Source organism: Chiroxiphia lanceolata, chromosome 12 (assembly GCF_009829145.1).
Source record: "Chiroxiphia lanceolata isolate bChiLan1 chromosome 12, bChiLan1.pri, whole genome shotgun sequence".
NCBI lineage: Eukaryota > Metazoa > Chordata > Aves > Passeriformes > Pipridae > Chiroxiphia > Chiroxiphia lanceolata.
In genome coordinates this window covers 18,257,798-18,277,950 of record NC_045648.1, presented here as the reverse complement: position 1 = coordinate 18,277,950, position 20,153 = coordinate 18,257,798, and the positions used below count along the sequence as shown (strand labels likewise).

The 20,153-nt window shown below is 39.6% G+C and overlaps 1 protein-coding gene across 2 annotated transcripts in view; it reads right to left on the bottom strand.

Moving 5' to 3' along the window:
* Nucleotides 1-20,153, bottom strand: part of SCAPER (S-phase cyclin A associated protein in the ER) — a 141,798-nt gene that overhangs the window by 59,766 nt on the left and 61,879 nt on the right. For both annotated transcript variants that reach the window (XM_032699951.1, XM_032699952.1), the window contains exons 22-23: nucleotides 17,377-17,442; nucleotides 8,142-8,268 (exon numbers count right to left, since the gene is read on the bottom strand). In XM_032699951.1, coding sequence (XP_032555842.1) covers nucleotides 8,142-8,268; nucleotides 17,377-17,442 — 193 coding nt within the window. The remainder of the gene's footprint in view (nucleotides 1-8,141; nucleotides 8,269-17,376; nucleotides 17,443-20,153) is intronic.

Sequence of the window (20,153 nt, the reverse complement as noted above, 5' to 3'; positions counted from 1 at the left end):
CTCAGGTAAAGGGTTTAAAGAAGATAATTACTTTTGAGGAGGGTTACTTACACCTCAGCTTCTCCATCAACTATATCTGCTTTATCAGTTCTGGAGTTCATGCTCTGCCTCAGGTTCTGTACTTTCCTATGAACAGCTGAAGACTTGATTAATATTTGCAACAAAGAAAGCATAAATACAGAATTCCCTGTTACCCTCTGTGTGAGCAAAATTATTAGATTTTTGGTGGCAATATACAGAGTTCCAAGGGCCTGGTTCTAGTTTTAGCTGGTAAAACTTCTTTCTTAGTTTTAAAAAAACTGGTTAGTTAGTTTTTTAGGTTTTAAAAAACCTCATTTTTAAGTTTTGTAATTGAACACCCTTCATAAAGTTTGGATTTTGCCTTTAAATCATTTTTAAACAGTTATAATTCAGCTTTACATTTGATTAATGACTTCCCTTCATGTGACATCACTATAGCTTTGGAACTGGCTACTGCAGGAGTATCCCAAGTTGAAAAATTAATGGATGGATTAAAAATTAAGCCATTCTTTGCACAGAAATACATCATATGTTTAGCTAAAATGAACCTTAGAGTTTTAACTTCTCATTATAACAAATAAAAGTAGTAATTACTTTCACAGAGAACAAACCCCCCAATGATGAAAGCACAGTTAAGGCAGTGTGTGAGCGTTTATGTTGCTTTTTAAAAATTTTGGCCACGAAATGCCCACTGCCTGATATAAAAGAAAGCTTTTTTGGTGTAAACCAGTGCACTATGCACCAAAATCTTCCCATGGCCAGGAGCCAACAGACACAGCTCATGTAAGAGAAAGGCAGCAGGTTACACACGACAGCCCCAAAGGCCCCGCAGGGTCCCAGCACAGCGTCACAAGGGTGGAGGTGGAAAGAGCACAGGACTGATGGGGGCTTGGAGGCCTTTCCAGCTTGTTCCATCCCCAGTCACGAATTTGCCTGGGCAGCTGTGCCAGAGCTCAGCCCTGCTGCTGGTCCCCTGCCAGTGCTGCACTGCAGCCAAGCTGAACTGCTCCAGGGCTGGATGGGACACCCTGGGCTGCACCACGAATCCGAAACCACAGGGGCTCTCAGTGTGCTGCTGAGCTGTGGGCATGTGGCTCCTTTCTTTGTAAGTGAATACTGTGCACGTGTGTACTTCCATTTTTCCTACAGAACTGATGGCAAGTTAAAGTCTTGTCAGGATATACAGTGATCATCCAGGTAGGAACTCTCATGCACCCGACACCAGCAGACAGGCTGCTGTGAGCAGCTTGTAGGAAAAAGAGATGTGTGACACAGTGACACCTGAACCTGATGTCAAAAAGAAATTCTACTTCTAAACAGATTTATTACTTGTAAAGACTCAAAGGATCTGCTGTTGTTTCTGCCAGTAGCGTCCTCTAGTGGAGACACATCAGATGCTCAGAAAACAAGCAAACACAAGGGGCTGAGTCCAGAAATCATCCTGCCAAGGAATATGAACACCTCACAGCCACAAACCTGCCCATAAAAGCCTGGAATCTCGACCAAGCTTTTCATTACTGTAATTAAGTATTACAGTACTCAAAAGTAAATGTTAAATAACTTTTTGAAGTTTCAGTCAGACTGAGAAATGAACCCATTGTGGGGTTATACAGAATAAATGGTATATTAAACAATATACAGATAATGTCTGCCTGTGTGTGTATGTATGTATATATATAAAATCACAAAATACAGACAATGTGGGTAAAGCCACTAGTCCATGATTTAGGTAAATTCACTAAAAAAAAAAAAAAAAAAGCTTTTTCAGATTTAGGTAACATGGTGACAGATGAGCTGCCACCTCCAGTGATTCCTCCAGCCCTCCATGAATCCATGTACCAGGCTTTATGCTGGGTTTCTTCCAGAGGTCTAAATATCCTTAACACAAACTTAATTAGTGACTGCAGCCTGCCCACAGAAACACTCTGCTACTGAAATGAGCAATCTGTTCTATTCACAGCTCCTAAACTCCTTTATTGTTGTCTTCTCTCCATCTCTTCCTTTTCATACAGTCAACCAAAACAATTTAGTGCGGGGAAAAAATATCATCAATATTGCAAAGATTACTGAATCATTGCTCCACCTGCTAACACTCCTTTCTTCAGGGACACTGATCATCCTTGCCTCCATGGGGTCTAGCTGATTAACAGAACCAAGTTCAACTTGGACCAATTCTTTTTAGCCAAAATTTAGGTTTAAAATTTGCTGCTTCTAATTCACACTTGACAGTTTTCTTCATTTAAGAAATAAACCCCACAAACCTCAAGCTATGGCCCGTGTGCTATAAAGACAGTCTGATTTTTCCAGAGACGTAATGGAGCATAAAATACACTTCCTATTTATGTCACTCTTGTTTAGCTTATGAACTCAAGTTTCCTTCAAAAGTTTGATATCAAATTACAGTGTCTTGTCTAATACTAATTCAAAGCAACACAATTATGTGCAGCAACAAGGCCACATCCAGTCCAAACATAATCAACAGCAGCTTAAGAAAAGCTTAAAGGTACATCATTGCCTTTCAGCTGGTTCAGAATTTTATTCTACTGAAAAATAAAATTCAGCCATTATATTCAATGTCTTTCAGTTCTCTCTGATGGCTACCCCACTCTGCTACATGAGGAACACACAGCTACACAGGTCACCTGCAGTACCAAAATTAGAAGTGTAAGAGTTTCAGAATCACAATTCCCACTGTATTCTTAAATATCCTTTAAGTAACAATACTGAGTCTTTATAATGTACAGTATTTGCTTCTAAAATCTGTTTTGTCTGTGTATACATGTCATATATATATTTATATACACATACTCACACATATATACATGGGGCAACTTTAAATCTCTGTAGAGATATTTGAAGAAACTTACCACGAGCAATACAAAAGCTCACATGTGCTCCATTCCCATACATTAGTTCTTCAGTAGTTTTTAATTTTATTGTTTCAGTTTCTGATGATTAAGAGTTTGTACTATTGGGGGGGAACCCCTCCTCATCCTGGCTGTGGTCACCATACCCAATGGGCCCAACAGTTTAGAGAATAAAACATAAATACAGGGCCTGAGTGTGCTGTTAGAGCCAGCCATTCCTGACAGTCTTTACAATGGGATAAACACTGTCTGTCTACAGTCCCCATGTATTTGAAAGCTACGACAAACATTTTACTGAAATGTAAATAACTGACATCACCACTGCTGAAGCAGGAGGCTGAAAAATCTCTCTAAAAATCCCAAACCCAAAACCACTGCCTGACAGAAAAAAACCCATTAATGGTCACTGAGAGAGCATGTTTTAGAGGTCGTAAGCATTGAGATTCTTTTTTTTAAAAAAGGATTAAACCAGAGCAGTCAATTACTGCTCATATTCACACATTTTTCTGTCACAAAATTATTTCTTTTCTAAGGAAGTATATTTTCCCCCTGAAATCTGTTTCCAGTAAGAATACTATTCTGAATTAGTAATGTAAATAACTGGATCGAAACTTAGCCTGCTGAAATGCAGCTACTTTTAGATTTGCATGAAGAGAGCTGATAAGTAACTATAAGCACTGTGGCCCAATCTATTAAAAGCCTCCTCCTTTTGTTTCTGGTTCCATTTTACTACCACACTTTAACAACTTGTTTTGCACTTGCTATTATTTACTGAGATTTTTACAGCACCTAGAGAGCCTCAAGGAGATCAGGGACACAGCTATCCCTCAAATCCATACAAAATTAGAGTAAGTTTTATCAACAGAACCAGTGAAATCTTGTTTGTTAGGACTTTGTGCCTTGTGGGAGCTTCAGCTGTACTGTATGTTTGGGATGGGACATGGATCAAACCTCTGTCCTGCCCCTGCAGCCCTCTCTTTGGGAGCAGAGCTGCAAGATCCTCAGTCAAATCACTTAGTTAAAAAGAATCTTATAATTTGTGTTGTGGTGAAGATCTTTTTCAAACTAGTGATCAATAAGAAGGATCATACACAAATAATTCCAGTTTAGCAGATTAGTTGTTGCAATTGGATTCCAAAAATCACGAGGTTCCCTCAGAGCTGTACTGAATCTCTGTCATATTCCCAGTCAGATGGATGAGAGGCACCTTATGGGCTTGTCTGATGTCACAAATAAGTATTGTACAAATTTAACTGAAGTGATTTAACTGCAGTGTTTGAGCTGCAGCTGAGCCAGGTGAAAAGGCCACTGCCCCCAGCTGCTGTCCCCAGCCTCACTGCCAGCAGCATCCTGCCACCTTCCTCAGAACAACAGTGTCTGCCAACCCTGCCCAGCACAGACTGTCCAAACCCACGAGAAATACCTCTAACATTTAAAAGTGGGACTTTTAAAACACGGAGCCAAACCCAAAGCTCTAATAACAAATTTTAGGAAGAACTTCAGGGAAGTGATGTTCTGCCAGCCAGTTTAAGGATGACCATGTGACAGGCAGCAACCTCTGACCCAGGTCAGGGTCACAGCCTCAGAAATGTATGTACTTCAGGCAGCTTAATCTCTATATAGTAGACACTTTTTAATCAGTACATTTTTTAATCAGCAGGTTTTTAATCAGTAAATGTCACCTCTTTACATTGAGGGAAATAAATGATAAGCCTAAGCAAGTTAAAACTGTACCTGCAGTCCCACTAACAGGATATACAGCTTTCAATGTCCTGGTTGCTACAAGAGTTCCCTATTACAGGACATTTCTGTGTGAATGCTCAAGTCAGACTCGAGCAGCCAATTCAGTGAAACACACTTGCCCCTGGTGATGGATGTGTAAGATTAGTCCATCAAGGAATGAACGTGCAAAAAAATAAAAAGAATCGTGGCAGAAAACCAGTCCTAGCTCTGCTGTTTCAAACATCAGCTTTGCCTTCTGTAAGAGGTTACATGAGTTTTACTTTGAGCATCAAAGGCTGATTCATGGGGGATCTTAAACTGAGCGTTATCAGATCTTATTAAGAGCTTGAAGAGTCCCATATGACAATCTGCCAACCTCAGGCCAGGGCCTTCTGGGAACATTTGCACTCACTCTGCTGTTGTGGCTCTGTGTGTGTTTGTTTTCTTACTGTACTTTTAAACAAAGCAGAGGTGAAAGTGAACACAACTTCCTTCCAGGATTTCTGCCAGTAAGGCTGAGATGCACAAAACTCAAGGACTTGCCTTCCAACAGTGTAGGGCACACCTAAAGCAGCAGATACACCTTGGGGACAGCACACCAGGTGTATCCAACACCATCAGGATTTGTGCCTCCTACCAACAGGAGCAAGGACACACGACCTGAGGGGTGGAAGTCTATTTAAAATTGGAACCACGTGGTGGTTTATGACCTTATAGTACCTCTTATGTATATTTAATTAAAGGACACGTGAACCACAGGCTTCATGTAATTAATGGCCATGCTCCAAGTTAGGTCCTGAGAACCTGTACTTCAACTTGCTCATCCTTATACTTTGCAAATACTTTTCCAGCAGAGGGTGCAAAGCTTCTAGTGGTTGTAGAGCTTCATCCAAGTAAGTCAACATGGGCATATCAAGAAGTGTCTGGAGTTCTAACAACTACCTGAAGCAAAGCAAAGCAACATCTCTTTCATTTGTTGGCACTCAAATCATGCACTGGATTCCAAATAAAAGCTGAGTTCCACGGGGAGCCAGCAGTAGCCTCATAATTCTGTGTTAAGGAGAAGCAGGTAAAGTGCTGCAATATACAGCCAGGACTCCAAAACAGACAGTGGTTAAGATGCATCTTTACCCAAGAGAGATATTCCTTATATTTTAATATCTAGAGGACACACTGATATAAAACCTTTTAATTTGCATTAAACAAACTCTTTTTGCTGTTTTGGTGAAATCACTTGGCCCCAAGTGCAGAACGTGCTTGTGTCCAGCAGACCAGGAAGGCAAAACAAGAGCAAGTGTGACCACAATAATCACGCAGGCATGTGGCATCCTAGAATGTTCTCACACTAGGAAAGAAGTTCAGGGGTGAGAAAAAGCCTTACTCAGTACTGTGGAACACAACAGATGAAGGCTGAGTCCAACCAGAAATTGTCAGAGTGACTGGACTGGACCTGAAGGCAAAAAAACCCAGCAAGACAGGGCTGCCAATCCTCTTGTGTGGCTTTTTTTGTGATTCACGTTTGCATAAAGAATACACCCAACCCTTTAATGCTGTTTCAGCACAGTCATGGAATTTCTAGTGAGCTGAATAACCCTTTCTTCTGTTGAGAAATTTAATGGCATTTATTTTTCTTATTTACTGTTACCAAGTACAGCTCAGCAATTTATTTAATGGTTTGTAAAACAAATCTTTATTTCCCTGGTGAGCCTGTATAAATAAATAAATTTTTCAGGCCATGTAAACTATTAACAAAAGAAAAATCCAATGTTTCACAGTATGAATGAAAAGAGGGTTTTGTGGATCAATTTTATTTTGTAATACTTTTGCACTACTTCTGAGCCCAAAGAATTTCTAGTAAGTGGCAAGGATCTATTGTAGTGAACCCTGGCCTCCCTCAGGGCAATTCTGTATTCAACCCAGGCCATTAGCAAGGGTAAATCAATGTTATCAGCTCACACACACTGACAGCTTGTGTGGTTCCCACTCCCTCATTTCTCCCCCCACATTAGGGTATATTTTTATGCTCTCCAGGGAAATTCAATTAACAGTGTCAGTCTCCTCCTCTCAGCCCATGACTGACACCATCAAGACTCTTTTCACTGCCCACTGACATGTAAGATGTGTCTGCTGATTTCTGGACTCCCAAGTTAACAAGAGAATTACTCCCCACTTCTACAAATGACCGTGTCTGATCTGTGCCGTAAACACAGCGACAGCTACTGAAATCAATCTTTTTTGACCTTATTGATTAGGACATTCAGATATAAAAATACTTCTCCAGTGGCTGAGTAATGCTTTGAGGGTAAAAGCCCAAATCAACAACAAAATAATGCATGTCTGTTAATAATATCAAATTTAGCTGTTAATTCCCCACTGTAGACTCAACAACCAGCAAAATGTTGTGAACAATTAATGACTAACACTTAGCTGCATTCACAGCATGTTAAAAAATCTCAGCAAACAACTGCTGGTAAGAGGCTGGATACAACTCCACTTTCCAAAGAGTTTCCAAGAATTATTTAGACAACTTTTGAAACAGATACATCTTTTTATAGTAGCTAGGCAACAACATGATTTCTGTATTTTGAAATAAAAAAAGATTAACTTTTCAATAATTAATGCAAACACTGCAAAATTTGGAAATGGCACAGTTCTTTCAAAAACACTATTAAACTTGATGGACTAAGAGAACACATGCAAGGACCCCATGCAGCCCAGGCAGCCTTCAGCAGTTAAAAGCACGTGCCACTAGTAATTGTGTTCCACACTAAGTTGTGAAAAGCATCAAACAGAGCTCTCATTTGCACAAACATCGACCCTGAACCATAATGATGCAGCCCCTTCCTCAGATTTCAGTAATTTAGTTTCTCTCAGAACTAATTTTCATTATTTCTTGATTGCAGATAAGAAAGAGAAGTATTTTCTAATGGTTTTAGAGAGAACAGAACATAATGTCCCAGTTGAAAGCTCAAATACTCTGTGGTCCTAATGGAGCAAAAAACTATATTACAAGACACAAAGCACTGTGGCAGCAGACTGGTCATGATGAAACAGTAAAGATGCAAATGCTGTGCTATTAACTGAAAAAAAAAATCCAACATTTCCCATAAACCAAAATATGCTCTATAATCACAGACTTCAAAAAAATTCAAAACATAGGAATATCTCATATATAGGCACATCATACCCTCATCCTCCAGCAAAGACCTACTGGCTTTGGTGTAGCTGGGAAAACTGAACAGATTTGTGCTCCAGCAAAGCTGGCTCCAACTCTTTCCTCTGTTCTCTGCTAATTGTTTGTGGATAAGCAATATAAACTAGATGGCTAAAATGACCCAGGTTAAAACAAATCCTAGCAAAAATAGAGTGGGGAAAAAAAAGTGAAAAGTCTAACAGCAGAAAACTGCTTGTTACACAGAGGTCACTTATTCATCCACATGTTTAAAACAGTCCCAAACCTAAACTGATGAGATTTGAGGGCAACACATTTTATAGGATAATCCTAAATCATACAAGTAGAAGCCACAATACCTCTTTTTCCAGAATACGAGAGATCTCTCCTAAGGTCCTGTCCAGCCCAGGTACTTTGTTGTTCCCCAGTGAGCAGCTCTCCTGCATTTGGAGGTGCTTTAGAAGGTCTTTTGTCAATCGCTGTAACCTTCAACAGAAAACAAAGAGCAGGTTAAACAAAAACTCACGTTAACTTTCACCTTTGTAATGAACCTCTGCTAATGACAAAGGAATCATGAAAATCTACCTAAAAATATTATAATTGTCTATTCTGACCAGCATGTAAAATATCCCAGGAGATACAGTCAGCTTGGAATGTCTGAGACACTTCACTATCTATTTTTTTTAGGGAAACAGCACAGGAATAGTGTGAACATTACAGCCATCAAGGTGCTTCTTTATGAGCTACATTTGTTTCTGTTGTTGTTTCCCTATTCTCCTTCCACAGTTTATCCTGCTAGTTTTTGCCATGCTTCTTTTAAAATGGTTTCATCCTGCTTTGCTCCCACCATGCAATCATTTTGGCTCACTCAGCTGAGCAATTCACTCTTGAGATGAGTCAGGGAAACAGAACAGCAGATTAAACAGAAACAGCAAACATCACTGGGCTAATTTCTTATAGGCATCATAAAAGGAACTGCTCCTCAGGGTTATCTGAATAAGTAAAAAGCAGTGGCTTTGCAGCCTACCTCAGAAAGGGCATTTTATTAATGAGGGTCAGTAATGAAGCCAAAATGCAGAGGTGGGAGAGATGCAGACTCACACGGGTTAGGTTTCATTTCCATTTTATATGTCTGCCTCTGGGCTATTCCCCTTTGCTCTCCTGCGAGGCAGCAAGGAGAAATATGCAGTTCCAAGGCACCATTCTCTCACCCTAAGGTCTAAAACACAGCAGTCAAAAGACACTCATAGTTTATCCTTCTGTGACTACTGTGAAGGCAGTAACGAGCTCAGGGGCACACTTTGCAGCTGTGGATGCAGTGATGGAGTGGATACATACGGGGAACACAGGCCCTCAACTGGAGACTGGGAGAGGGCAGGAGGAATTGTCATTCCATGCCTGCCAGGTATTTGTCAGGCACTGCCTCAGTACCTGCTCCTGGCTGCTCTGAGGGACAGGGACAGTGCTTGGTGGACCTTTGCTTTCATCTACTGAGCAATTTGCACTGGAAGTGGGACAGAGCTGGTAGCTGAGCAGGATGAGTGGGAGAAACAGTGCTGTGACCAGAAGCCAATATACAGAAATCTATAGGAAGGAAAAGAGAGGGGAAGGGTAACAATGCTTATCATAAAATGGAGATATCAGTGTAAAAGGGCCAGAAGGCTGGCACAAGGTGACCACAGAGTAATGGCAAAGAGAAAATGACGTTAACTGGTCTCCTAGAGGTGAGACGGGAAGGCTGGAGATGGAAAGGCTGGAGAATGTACCACAGCAGTCACATGTATCAAAAAAAAAAAAAAATCACCAATATCAGAATATGCATTTGGGGAAGAACAGAGAGCTTCCACTTAATCAAGAGGAAACAGGAAACTCTGTGCCTTCTCTTTGAAAAAATTCAGAGCTTTGTTAATGGCTTTCAAGACACGCTGGAGACACGGATATGTTCTTAAAGTAAAAATAAAAATGATTTGCAGAATTTTGAGTCTTGGACTTCTTATCATCTGGTCAGCTGAATCCATTAATATTCAACCAGATTTTTCTATGGCAAGAAAAATAAAAGGAGATTACATCTTGATGAGGTTTTTTTGCACTGCTATTTCCTCTGTGGAAAATGAGGTTGGAGGAAACTTCTGTCTATCACAGTAAGCCACGAACTAAAATGGGAAACAAAATTAAAAGCCAAAACTCAAACAACTGCAGGACTTGGACAGTAAATCAAAAGACCATAGCACCAATGAGAAGTGGAACTGCTGCAGTCCAGAGAGATGCTCCAGAAGCAGAGTATTGCAGGTATTCTCACAGAATGGTATTTAGAATGGCTGTTGCCTTGGCAATATCCTAGCACATCAAGCAAAAAAGTCTTATTATTTCTTTGAAATATCTACTCTAATTGCGTATTAAAGCATAAAGGCACTGAAAAAACCCACCACACTGTATTGTTACTTCATCTCACAAAAGACAGCAAGACAGGTTTCCATTTGCTTCATTTAACATCAGAGGAATGGAATTCCACCAGGATTAACCACAGAGGCTGAAGAAAGGCACCTTCCTAATCTACATCAGGCATCGGCACACAGAACGTGTAAGGTTTATCAAAATGCTCCTCACAAGGACTCAAAGGGAACATAATCATATTACACCAATACTTCTGCTGACAGAGGAACAGAAGTTTCTTTCTCTTCAGCCTATTAAGATGCTCTGCAAGCTAAACACCACGTTCACTTTCCGTCCTTGGTTTAAAAACAAAGCTGTACAACACGTTAACTCCCAAGGAAAAGCTTCCAGTTTTCCATTTCTTCTAAAAGTCTTTCTGGATACTTTTCCAAAATTCCAACTTTCTAAGCGTGTGTTCAGCATCACAGATTAAGAAACTTGAAGAATAGATTTTCAATTCCACCACATTAAAGAATTACCTCTTACAGCCTCATACCCTACTGTGTGGTGAATCTTCTGCCAAAAACAGTTAATGGATGCTGTGTGATCACATGGGGAAGAGAAGGGAAATAAAAACTCCCTCCTCCCACAGAGAAATTGCTTTAATATCCTCTATACTGACTTCTTGGCAGTGTCAGAGAAATAAGAATAATTTTAGGACTGTTTCAAAGGACTAGAAATCTATGCAAGAGGACTTGTGCCTGGATGTAGAATTTACCATTGCTATGAACGGATTTGGAAAGAGAACTCTGTCCATTCTGGACTCCTTGTGCACTCCTGGTATGCAGGGTGGATTACTGGAGCATGGCATCAACACCTGACCCAGTGGCTATGTGGAAATACTGCTGAGTCCAAATTCAATCATTTCAGGACAACTATTTACTCTTCCTTCTGTCTCCCAGTTCTCACTCCTCCGACGCTTACTATGCCATACAGGAATGATAAATGACTGAAACTTTACTGGGGCTGGATAAAAGGGAAGTTAATGTCTTTTTCTCTAAAACTATTTCCATCTCACTAATTAAGGTTTTAGTACTGCCCACAAACAGATAATCCAGAATGCAGAAGAAATATCAGAAAGGACATAAGGCACTGACTGGTCTTGGAATGTTACCATAACATAAACTTTCATAAATAAATAAAAATACAGTATCTGATCTTTTTGCACTGCAAGTGGAAAACCAAGGGATATTCAATATCAAAGGTTTTCCTTTTTAGCACGGGCTAAATATTTTTAGCAGGTTTAATATATTTTACAGGCTAAAAGAAAGAGATCTGTTAATATTTATAGGCCACATTTCATCTCCAGCCTTGAAATAGTAACATCGATGTATTTCAGCACTTGCAGGTTTAAATCCATGATTTCTTGGCTGCACTGTGATGTATGCAAGGAAGGATTAGTGTGAGTGGGCAGAGCAGTGGATGCTGTGCAGTTCCTGCAGGGAAGGAGCGGCTGCTCCTCCGGAGGTTCCGGCGAGGGCGGCCAAGTGCCAGCCGGACACACAGCCCCGATTCTTCCCGAGGCAGCCCGTGCCTGGAGAGAACTGAGAACGTCTGGGGAAGTTCCTGCCCAGCCCAAAGTGGAGCTTTGCTGTATCCCCTGGAAGCAACCTACATTCCCTGCCCGCAGTACAGTTCACACTGTGCTGGCACGCGGGGCACCCTCCGGTGGCTCCAGGTGTGCCATGGAAACACAGCCGGGCACAGTCCCAGACACTGCCAGACGAAAACCAGCTCCATCTGCAGCTTCACACACCTTCTGCAGTGTTTGAAAGGAAGCTCTCTGAAAAATGATGAAAAATTCCTATAAATCTCATTTTCTGAATGCATTTATTTGTATTCCTACGAGAACGTTCCAGCCTTGCCCTGAAGATGAAATCTACTGCTCGCCCAATCATAAACCTGTTATTTATCTGGTTTGAAAGTTTAACTGGATTTTATTTTACTTACACTTTGGCTCTTCTACAGTTTCCAGAGCTGTTTGGAAACTAAATTTTGCACAAGTACTTCCAGTTTCAGAGACTGTTTTTTTCCTGCAGTAATCAGTATTTTGGTATAATATCTTATAGTTGGCCTACCCAGCCTCTAGCTTACTACACCAAGAAAACCTACAAGGTGAGTTTATCCTGTGAATTCACCGATATACCATAATGAAAGTAAGAAAGTACTGTATTGTTAAAGACATTTAGCTATGGTCCTCTGCAAGAACAAACTTCACACTACATTCCCATCTTCTCTCCAGCAGATCCTTACAGGAAATAATTCTTCATTTTCCAATTCTCTTCTTTTTGTGCTGCAGCCTGTTTTCAGGACAACAGTGGTTCACATTTCCATACTACCCCAAGTATCCCTTTACACAGTGGAAAAGAAAAAGGTAAGTAAAAAAAAAATACGTGAAAACAATTCCTTCTTGTGTGAGGAGAGACAGGCTAAAATATTAGATGAAGGGGTTAAATTTCCTCCCCCTGTAGTCCTGTCAACTCCCTTCAGGTACAAGACAATCTTTCATTACCTTAGTTTCCCTGTTGTATTAAAGGATGACATTTACACTTTGCTACCTGCAGATTGCTTTAACACTGACATATATGGCCTTTGGCTTAGAAGATACTAAATAGATGTAAATAACCTTCTAACTTCAAGAAAATGTTTTCCTTCCCTTTTGAAAACGTGTTCTGATGGACACCTGAGAGTGCTCTAATGGACACCTGACACACCTTTTGCCAGGTTAACCTGACAGACTGAACAATAAGCAAATACTCAGAGTTAATTCATATTCCCAGAGAATATGAATTAATACTACAAATCCACCAAGAGTCCACCAGCATTTATAAAATTACCCAAGTGCCACCAGTGACCAACCAGCAAATGCACAGTGGAGGGAGGTCAGGAGCAACATTTGGCTGCTCCAGGTGAGAATGTCCACAGTCCTTTTCCTTGGATGTCCCTCTTGGCACATGAAATAGTTCAGAGAGCAGAACAGTTACTAAATGAAGCAGTATTTGGACTTATACCCCTCACCCCCTAATGGGCACAGTATTTTTAATAGATACTAAAAAAAAGAAAGCTTTCCCAGTCATCCTTTAAAACTCATTTCTAAAAAAGAACTACGTAGAGCCATTCACAATCCCAGTCATGAATCAGTACTCTGGAACTGAAAAAGGGATACACAGTGCCTATCAAAGCAGGATAAACCCTGTCTGCTTATTGCCATTAGTGTAGTACCACTGCAGAGCTTAGAAAGCACTTGGATCAGTGCTTCCTTAGTGCAAAAGATTTTATAAATCTCAAACCTTAAACTAGTAAAAACCACTGAAACAATCTATCAGCCGCAGCAGGAAATCGGTGGTCTTATAATATTAAAGTGGTTTAATCTTAAAGGTGATCTAAAAAGGCTTTTTACCTGCCAACTACTAATTCTGGGTTCTGTCTTTCTTCTGTAACAACTGACAACATGACTAAGAACTAAAATCAGATAAGAAATGGCATTCCATAAATGGTTTTAGTTGTTTGTGAAGACACAGTTTGGGGGAGAGGAGTGGGTAAAGAAATGTGGCATAAGCAAAGGGAAGACATATTTAATGATTTAATTCTAAAACACATTTGCTTCTGTTAAGCAAATAAATAAACCTACCAATTGGATCACATTTTAAATGGAATTTAAAAAAAAGGAACTTTTCCGTTTTTAAATTCCACAGCCCACTAGGTCAAAAAGTGTTTTCTGTTCATTAGCATACTTCCACTCCAATCAGAACACCTCAAACCCTCCTTTGGGATAGACAAAACGTATTGGCATTTGTTTTGACACCAAGAATGCATTTAGCACTCTGAGTCTGTACCCCCTTTGTTCTGTGACATGACCCTTCTCAGTAACTTTGCAGATCTCCTGAGAGCTGTGCAGGCTCCCAGCACTGGCAGGGTTTGCTCTCTCAGCCAGGTACAGTAGCAGTTAAACACCAAATCCTAGAGCAGCACATGGTGTTCTGGCTGAAAAGCCAATACTCTGACCACTTTTACAAGCTTCTCAATGTAATAATACTCAGTGCAGACCTACTGCTGTTTGCTGCTTTCTGCTGACTCCTCTTCCTACTGGTCTTGGTTAAGTAGGATCCTGTACTTAGTTCTGTTACAAAGGTGCTTTCCTGTTATTTTTTCTTGTATTACATTTTGCCATGTAAACAGATACAGTCTGGACTAAAACTCTCACCTCAGGAAACTTCTTGCCCTCTTATGCTTTCCTTTACAGAAGGAGATAAAACTACCCTTCCCTATTCTTCCATTTTGTAATATGTGTTATGCAAAGTTAACATATTTCAATAGGAACAGACTGGGCTTATGGTTGACTCACAGACACTCCTCTCTTCTTAAAAAGCCAGTTCAGACTTGAGCTCCCACTGCTGCCCCCTTGATTTCAAAGAAGCTCACAGATATATGAGCCTCAGAGTAGATAAAGAGTTGTGTAATTTTGGAAAGAACAATAACCATGATATCTGAAACTATGTTTTAAAAATATAGATGTAAGCATCTGCTAGATCCCTAGGTTTCTACAGGAAGACTGCAAAAGAGACCTCAGATCTGTGATGAGAGTGAGCTACACAGTGGCCACAACTCTAGTTTGTGTCTAAAAGGGTACAGCAATAACAGAGGCAATAAAGGAAGAAACTAAGAAAGCAGGTGGAACAGAAGATTCTGTCTGAAAGCAAAGGAACTTTTAATCACGTAAAAAGAAATGAAAACTGTTAAATTTAAGATCAGCCAAAAGATTTGAAAATATTTTTAAAAATTTAAAAATCTGAGTTTCTCTTGTGCTTCAATTGAGACACAACTGACTAAGTTACATCACTTATAATCTCAGAAAGGACCTAAAGTGGAAGCACTACAGCTTATCAATATTTTCAGTCACTTAAACACACATATTTCTACTTTCTGAAAATCAGACCTTAATGTTTTATTTCCTGGTAGCAAAGAAAAGCAAAACACAGAATCTACAAATCTAGAAGTCTTAATATGCCACAAAATTAATCTTGAAAATGGAAGTGCTGATGACTAAGAAACAAAGCCAATTCCTTCCCCATGTGTTTATGCAGGTGTGCCATCTGCTGGAGATGGGGCATTTTCTTAAGTCAAACCTCAGTGATGGATTTTTATTATTTTAAAATACATCTAAGATTCAGTAGCAGCTTTTCAAGCTATGTAAAAGATACTGCCTGCAGGCTAGTTGTATATAACTGCAAGGATCTGAACTTCTTAACCACTTATACAAAATGCCACCTTCAAGTATATCAGCAATTTATGAGTGATGGAAGCAACCACAAAACATACAGGATCTGGTACAGGTTATTACCTTGCTCTGAAGACAAATATCCCCAATCTGGAAAGTCGTCACAATTTTAGGACGAGGGTTTTAGAATCCAGCTGTGGAGACCCCACAGCTCCTTGGCTGATGCTACAGACTCCCTGAGCCCAACTACAAGTAAGGCACACACACCATCTGCCCACTGCAAATGGATGTCTCAGGAAAATTAAGAACAGGGCAGGAGTGCATAATCCTCTTTACTAATCTGTTTCTTTCCCCATTTTCATCTTCAGAGTCTCTGGGGCTGGATGTCCTTTCCCAGAACTGCAGGACTGCAGGTAAATTGTCAGCTATCACCTGTGGGACTTTAGTCAGGGAGTTCCATCCATCTCCCTGCACTCTGCTTTAAGAACACTGGATTTGGTTTCTTCCAAATCCAGCCCCAGCTCCACCCTGTGCTCCCTCATTGTGGCACCAGGAAGGACAGCAAACAATCACCACCCATCTTTCCCATGCCATTTATGACCTTATAGATCTCTGTAACATATCCCCATTAGAACTTCCTCCCATTATCACATTTTTCCCCAGAATGAGAAGTACCAGCTTACTTATTTCCTAATACAGAAGTTATACGTAAAATTATTACAGATTTCCTTTCCTGCCTTCTCTGAACCTTTAACAGTTCCAGCTTAACTGTTTGGAGACAAAAAACCAGAACTGCACATTGTATTCAAAAGATGCAGATGACCCAGGTATTTGTACATCACATTCTTTGTTCTGTTTTTGCTAGTTTCTAAATAATTTTAACAAAGGATTTCTATAAACTACTGAGAGTACTGAGCTGATATTTGCTTGGAACTACCTCTCACATCTGCAAATTCAAGGTCCACACTTTGTATGTGAAGATATAATTGAGTTCTGTCTTCCCCCTCTGTTGTGTAGCACTCAATATACACTGGATTTCAGCAGCCATTTTATTGCCTCACTAACTCTCTTCAAAATTATCATTCAGCATCAGTTCTTGTCCCTACTGTCCTGAATCTCTGCATGATCATCACACTCTGTCCTCTCACTGCTTGCCCTCTTTCTCCAAGTCACTTGTGAATATGTCAAACATCTCAGAACTGCAGAACTCTACTGGTGACCTCCCTGTTCTGCCAAGGACTGAGGAAACACTCCACTTCTTTTCAACTTCTTAACTGCTTTCCACTTAAACTACAGTTATATAGTTTCTTTTAAAATCTTTGGTGATAGTCCTTATCAAAATCCTTTTGGAAATCCAAGTATTCTGCATCTTTTCCCAACTGGTTTCAGTGAAATCAGAAAGTAAGAGCCGAGCAATTTTCAGTTTCAAACTAAGGAGAAGGAATTTGTCATTGAGCACGGGTCTTGTTTTAATCTTACCATCCAGCTGTTTTCATCTGTGCCTTATCCTAGACAACAAAAAGGTCTGTTCTTTGAAAAGCTCAGTGTCAGACTGGAAAACATCATATGCTTTCACCTTTCTTTCTGATCAAATGCAGGCCAAATATAAGATTTCCAGCCCCAGCATTCCAGTGCTGAATTTTCACCATCAGTCTGGAAGTGCAAGACTGGAACCTTCTTGTTTCCAGGTAAGAAAAGTATGAGCACATGTTCTCTTTACTACAGCAACTTCCATGGTTTAAGATACACAGTGTCTTCCAAAAAAAATGCATTTCTAAGGTCTGAGCTTTTGTATTAGAAACTAATGCGTAACTCAAGATGACAACATGCCCCATGTTGAGGGAGAACCTTCCACACCTGCTCTGCTGGGAATTTCAGAAGCACTTCTGCAACACACAGGGCAAAAAAGCACATGTCTAAAGTAAAGAAAGTTTAATGCTTACTTGGATTTAAATGGGGAATCAGACACAGCATTTTTTGCTTCCATCAAGCTCTCATATTCCTTTGCCCTAGAGGAGAAAATATTCATTATTATTGACTATTGTCTAAAGTGTACAGGATGTAATATTAGTGACAGGGTTCAAACCTTTGGGTTTTTTCTGGTTCACAGTAAGGCCCAGCATTTCTGTCAGAGCTGCCCTGTCAGAATCCAGACTGGTGCTGAACTACTGGTCATTAGCAATTTATGATTAATATTACTGCTTTAGAATAACATCAGTATACAAATGGCATATTTAAGTTGACTTTTGAAATGGTAGAAAACTGCACAAGTGATACATAGAAATGTAGTAATCTACTGCCTATTATAAAATTATTAGTGATATAATAATTTATATTATGATGCATAAATATAAAATATATAATTATTATATAAAATATTAGTGATTTAGACACGTAGTGCAGATCAGATCAGTACATCACAGATTATAATTAACATATAAGTACTTGGTTATATTTACAGGCAAAGGAGCATTTTTATGTAACTACTGATTGTATTGTAATACAATAAATTTTAGGCAAACGACACAGAAACACCTCAAAGAATGACTGTTTTACTGCTGGAAACAGAAACACGACCTCTTCGGTCCCTTAAAACTATTATTTACGCTGGCTATATGCCAAAAAGTAGGAAGAGGGAGACAAGATGTTTTTCCACTGCTTGTTTTCATTCCAGCCAGCCCGTGCCAACAGGTGAAAATCACGATTTGCTCGTGAACCAAAGCAGGATTCACAGTGCTAATCCTGTAACCTGCTTTTAATAACACACACACACATAAAGCAAAACTAATCCAGGCACTGCAGTGATGCAGATGCATTTCTCTCAGGTATATAGAGTAAACTTTCCTTTATATTTTCTGTTCCCACAAATGGATCGAGTTTGCCAAAGCTACTCAGATCTTCCCTCAGCTGAACTGTTCCAACTTATGCTCCACACAAATATTGTTACCTCACCACCACCTCTGATTTGTGGGTCATTAATAAAGCCATTAATCACAGTTGAATCCAGTATTAAACATGAAGGTGAGATTCCTTTATTAACCTTTTGCCTTCTTACCCAGAAACAACACATGTCAGCTTCTGCACAGACAAGACAGTCGAACTTGAAAAATCACCCAAAATACCTGTTACTAAATGCAGGTGGCTGGAGTGCTTTAAATCCATTGTAAAGCACACACCAACCATATGGTAACCACCTCTAATGCTCAAATTTAGCTTTCATCAAGGTTCCTTTTGCCATGGGAGTACCCAAACACTCTTCTGCCAGCAGCACATCCATGATAACCTGAGATAATTTACTCAGCTATATATCAGTTGTTAGTGATAGCACCAGTTAAATGGCTTAGGGTTATAAATATAATTAATAAGACTAACAAAACTTCTCAACATATCTAATATCCCATTGATCACCATTTGTCCCCTCATTCACCTCCGCCTTTCATTGCTTTGATATTGCAGGAGTGATTTAAGATCTGGAAACTCAGCAGAGCAACAGGAACCTGTTTGGATGCAGTTCTTATTTTTTACCAGTTTTAAAATATCACAGCTTCCTAGAAACTGAAATGAATGCATCATTTCAAGAGCTGAGGTGTAAGGGTATTTGTTGTAACTGTTTCTTTTTATAGGGAAGAGGGAGACTTGTAGATATGTACTAAAACATGGTCTGTAGATAATCTACTAACACCTACGAAACTCCAAATTCTCAACATCAAAATACCTTTGCTTTATACCACTAATGGACATTTTTATTAGTAAGCCTTTTGTGTTGACATTAGACAACTCATGGTGAAATCTTCAATTTAACTCTGAGTTATCTTCCAGGACAGCAAACCCACCAAAAAGTTTAGTCACCCTTTAGTAGGAAAAACAAGCCTAATGAACATGGATTTCATGTCTTGCCAAGATAACTCCTCTTAGACTTTGAAGCTTTCACTGTATTTTAAATAGTACATCACCTTTGTAAAATGATGTCCCTTTATTACTGTTTTAATTACAATTTTTCATGACGAATATGCTGACTCACCCAGCAGCCTGACACGTAAGAACTCAAGTTGTTCTGAAAAAGTTTTTCTCCTCTCAGTGCCAATAACAAACTATTTATCATTTGAACCTGTATTCTGAGGTCTGACAAATCTCTGACTGAATTCAACAGAAGCAGCTCTGGAGACTGGACCCAGTAACTGCATTAAATCAACAGGTCATATGAATAACCCTGCATCTTGAGCAATCAGAAACCTGGAAGAACATTATCCAGTTTCAACAGTGTGTTCTAATGTGCTGTTCAGACAGTGGATTTGCTCATTCAAAGAGGAAAGCAATCAGAAACAGTTATACATTGTAAAAGTGTTGTGTTTTTGTAGACTCATGTTCCTTTATTAGACTATCATGAGTTAATAAAACATCTCATTTTTACTGGAGCTCTAAAAATCCACGCAGGTGTTTTTCTCTTCTTTGAAGCCCTTCTTGCTTAAGGAGGCAGGGAAAATACGTAACAGTGACTCTTGCCTACTGAGAAGTATTTTTAGAGAGAAATGCAAAAATATATTACAATATTCAATTAAGTATTAACCTCGGTTGGGGACTGTTCAGCTCTAGAGAGTGACACTGCCAGTTCATGATATAATGATGTCCTGCACATCATACTGATTTGCAGATGTCACTTTTTAGACTAAGAACAAATTGCAGGTCTGACAGCTCACTTTCCATTTTAAGATATTTTTAT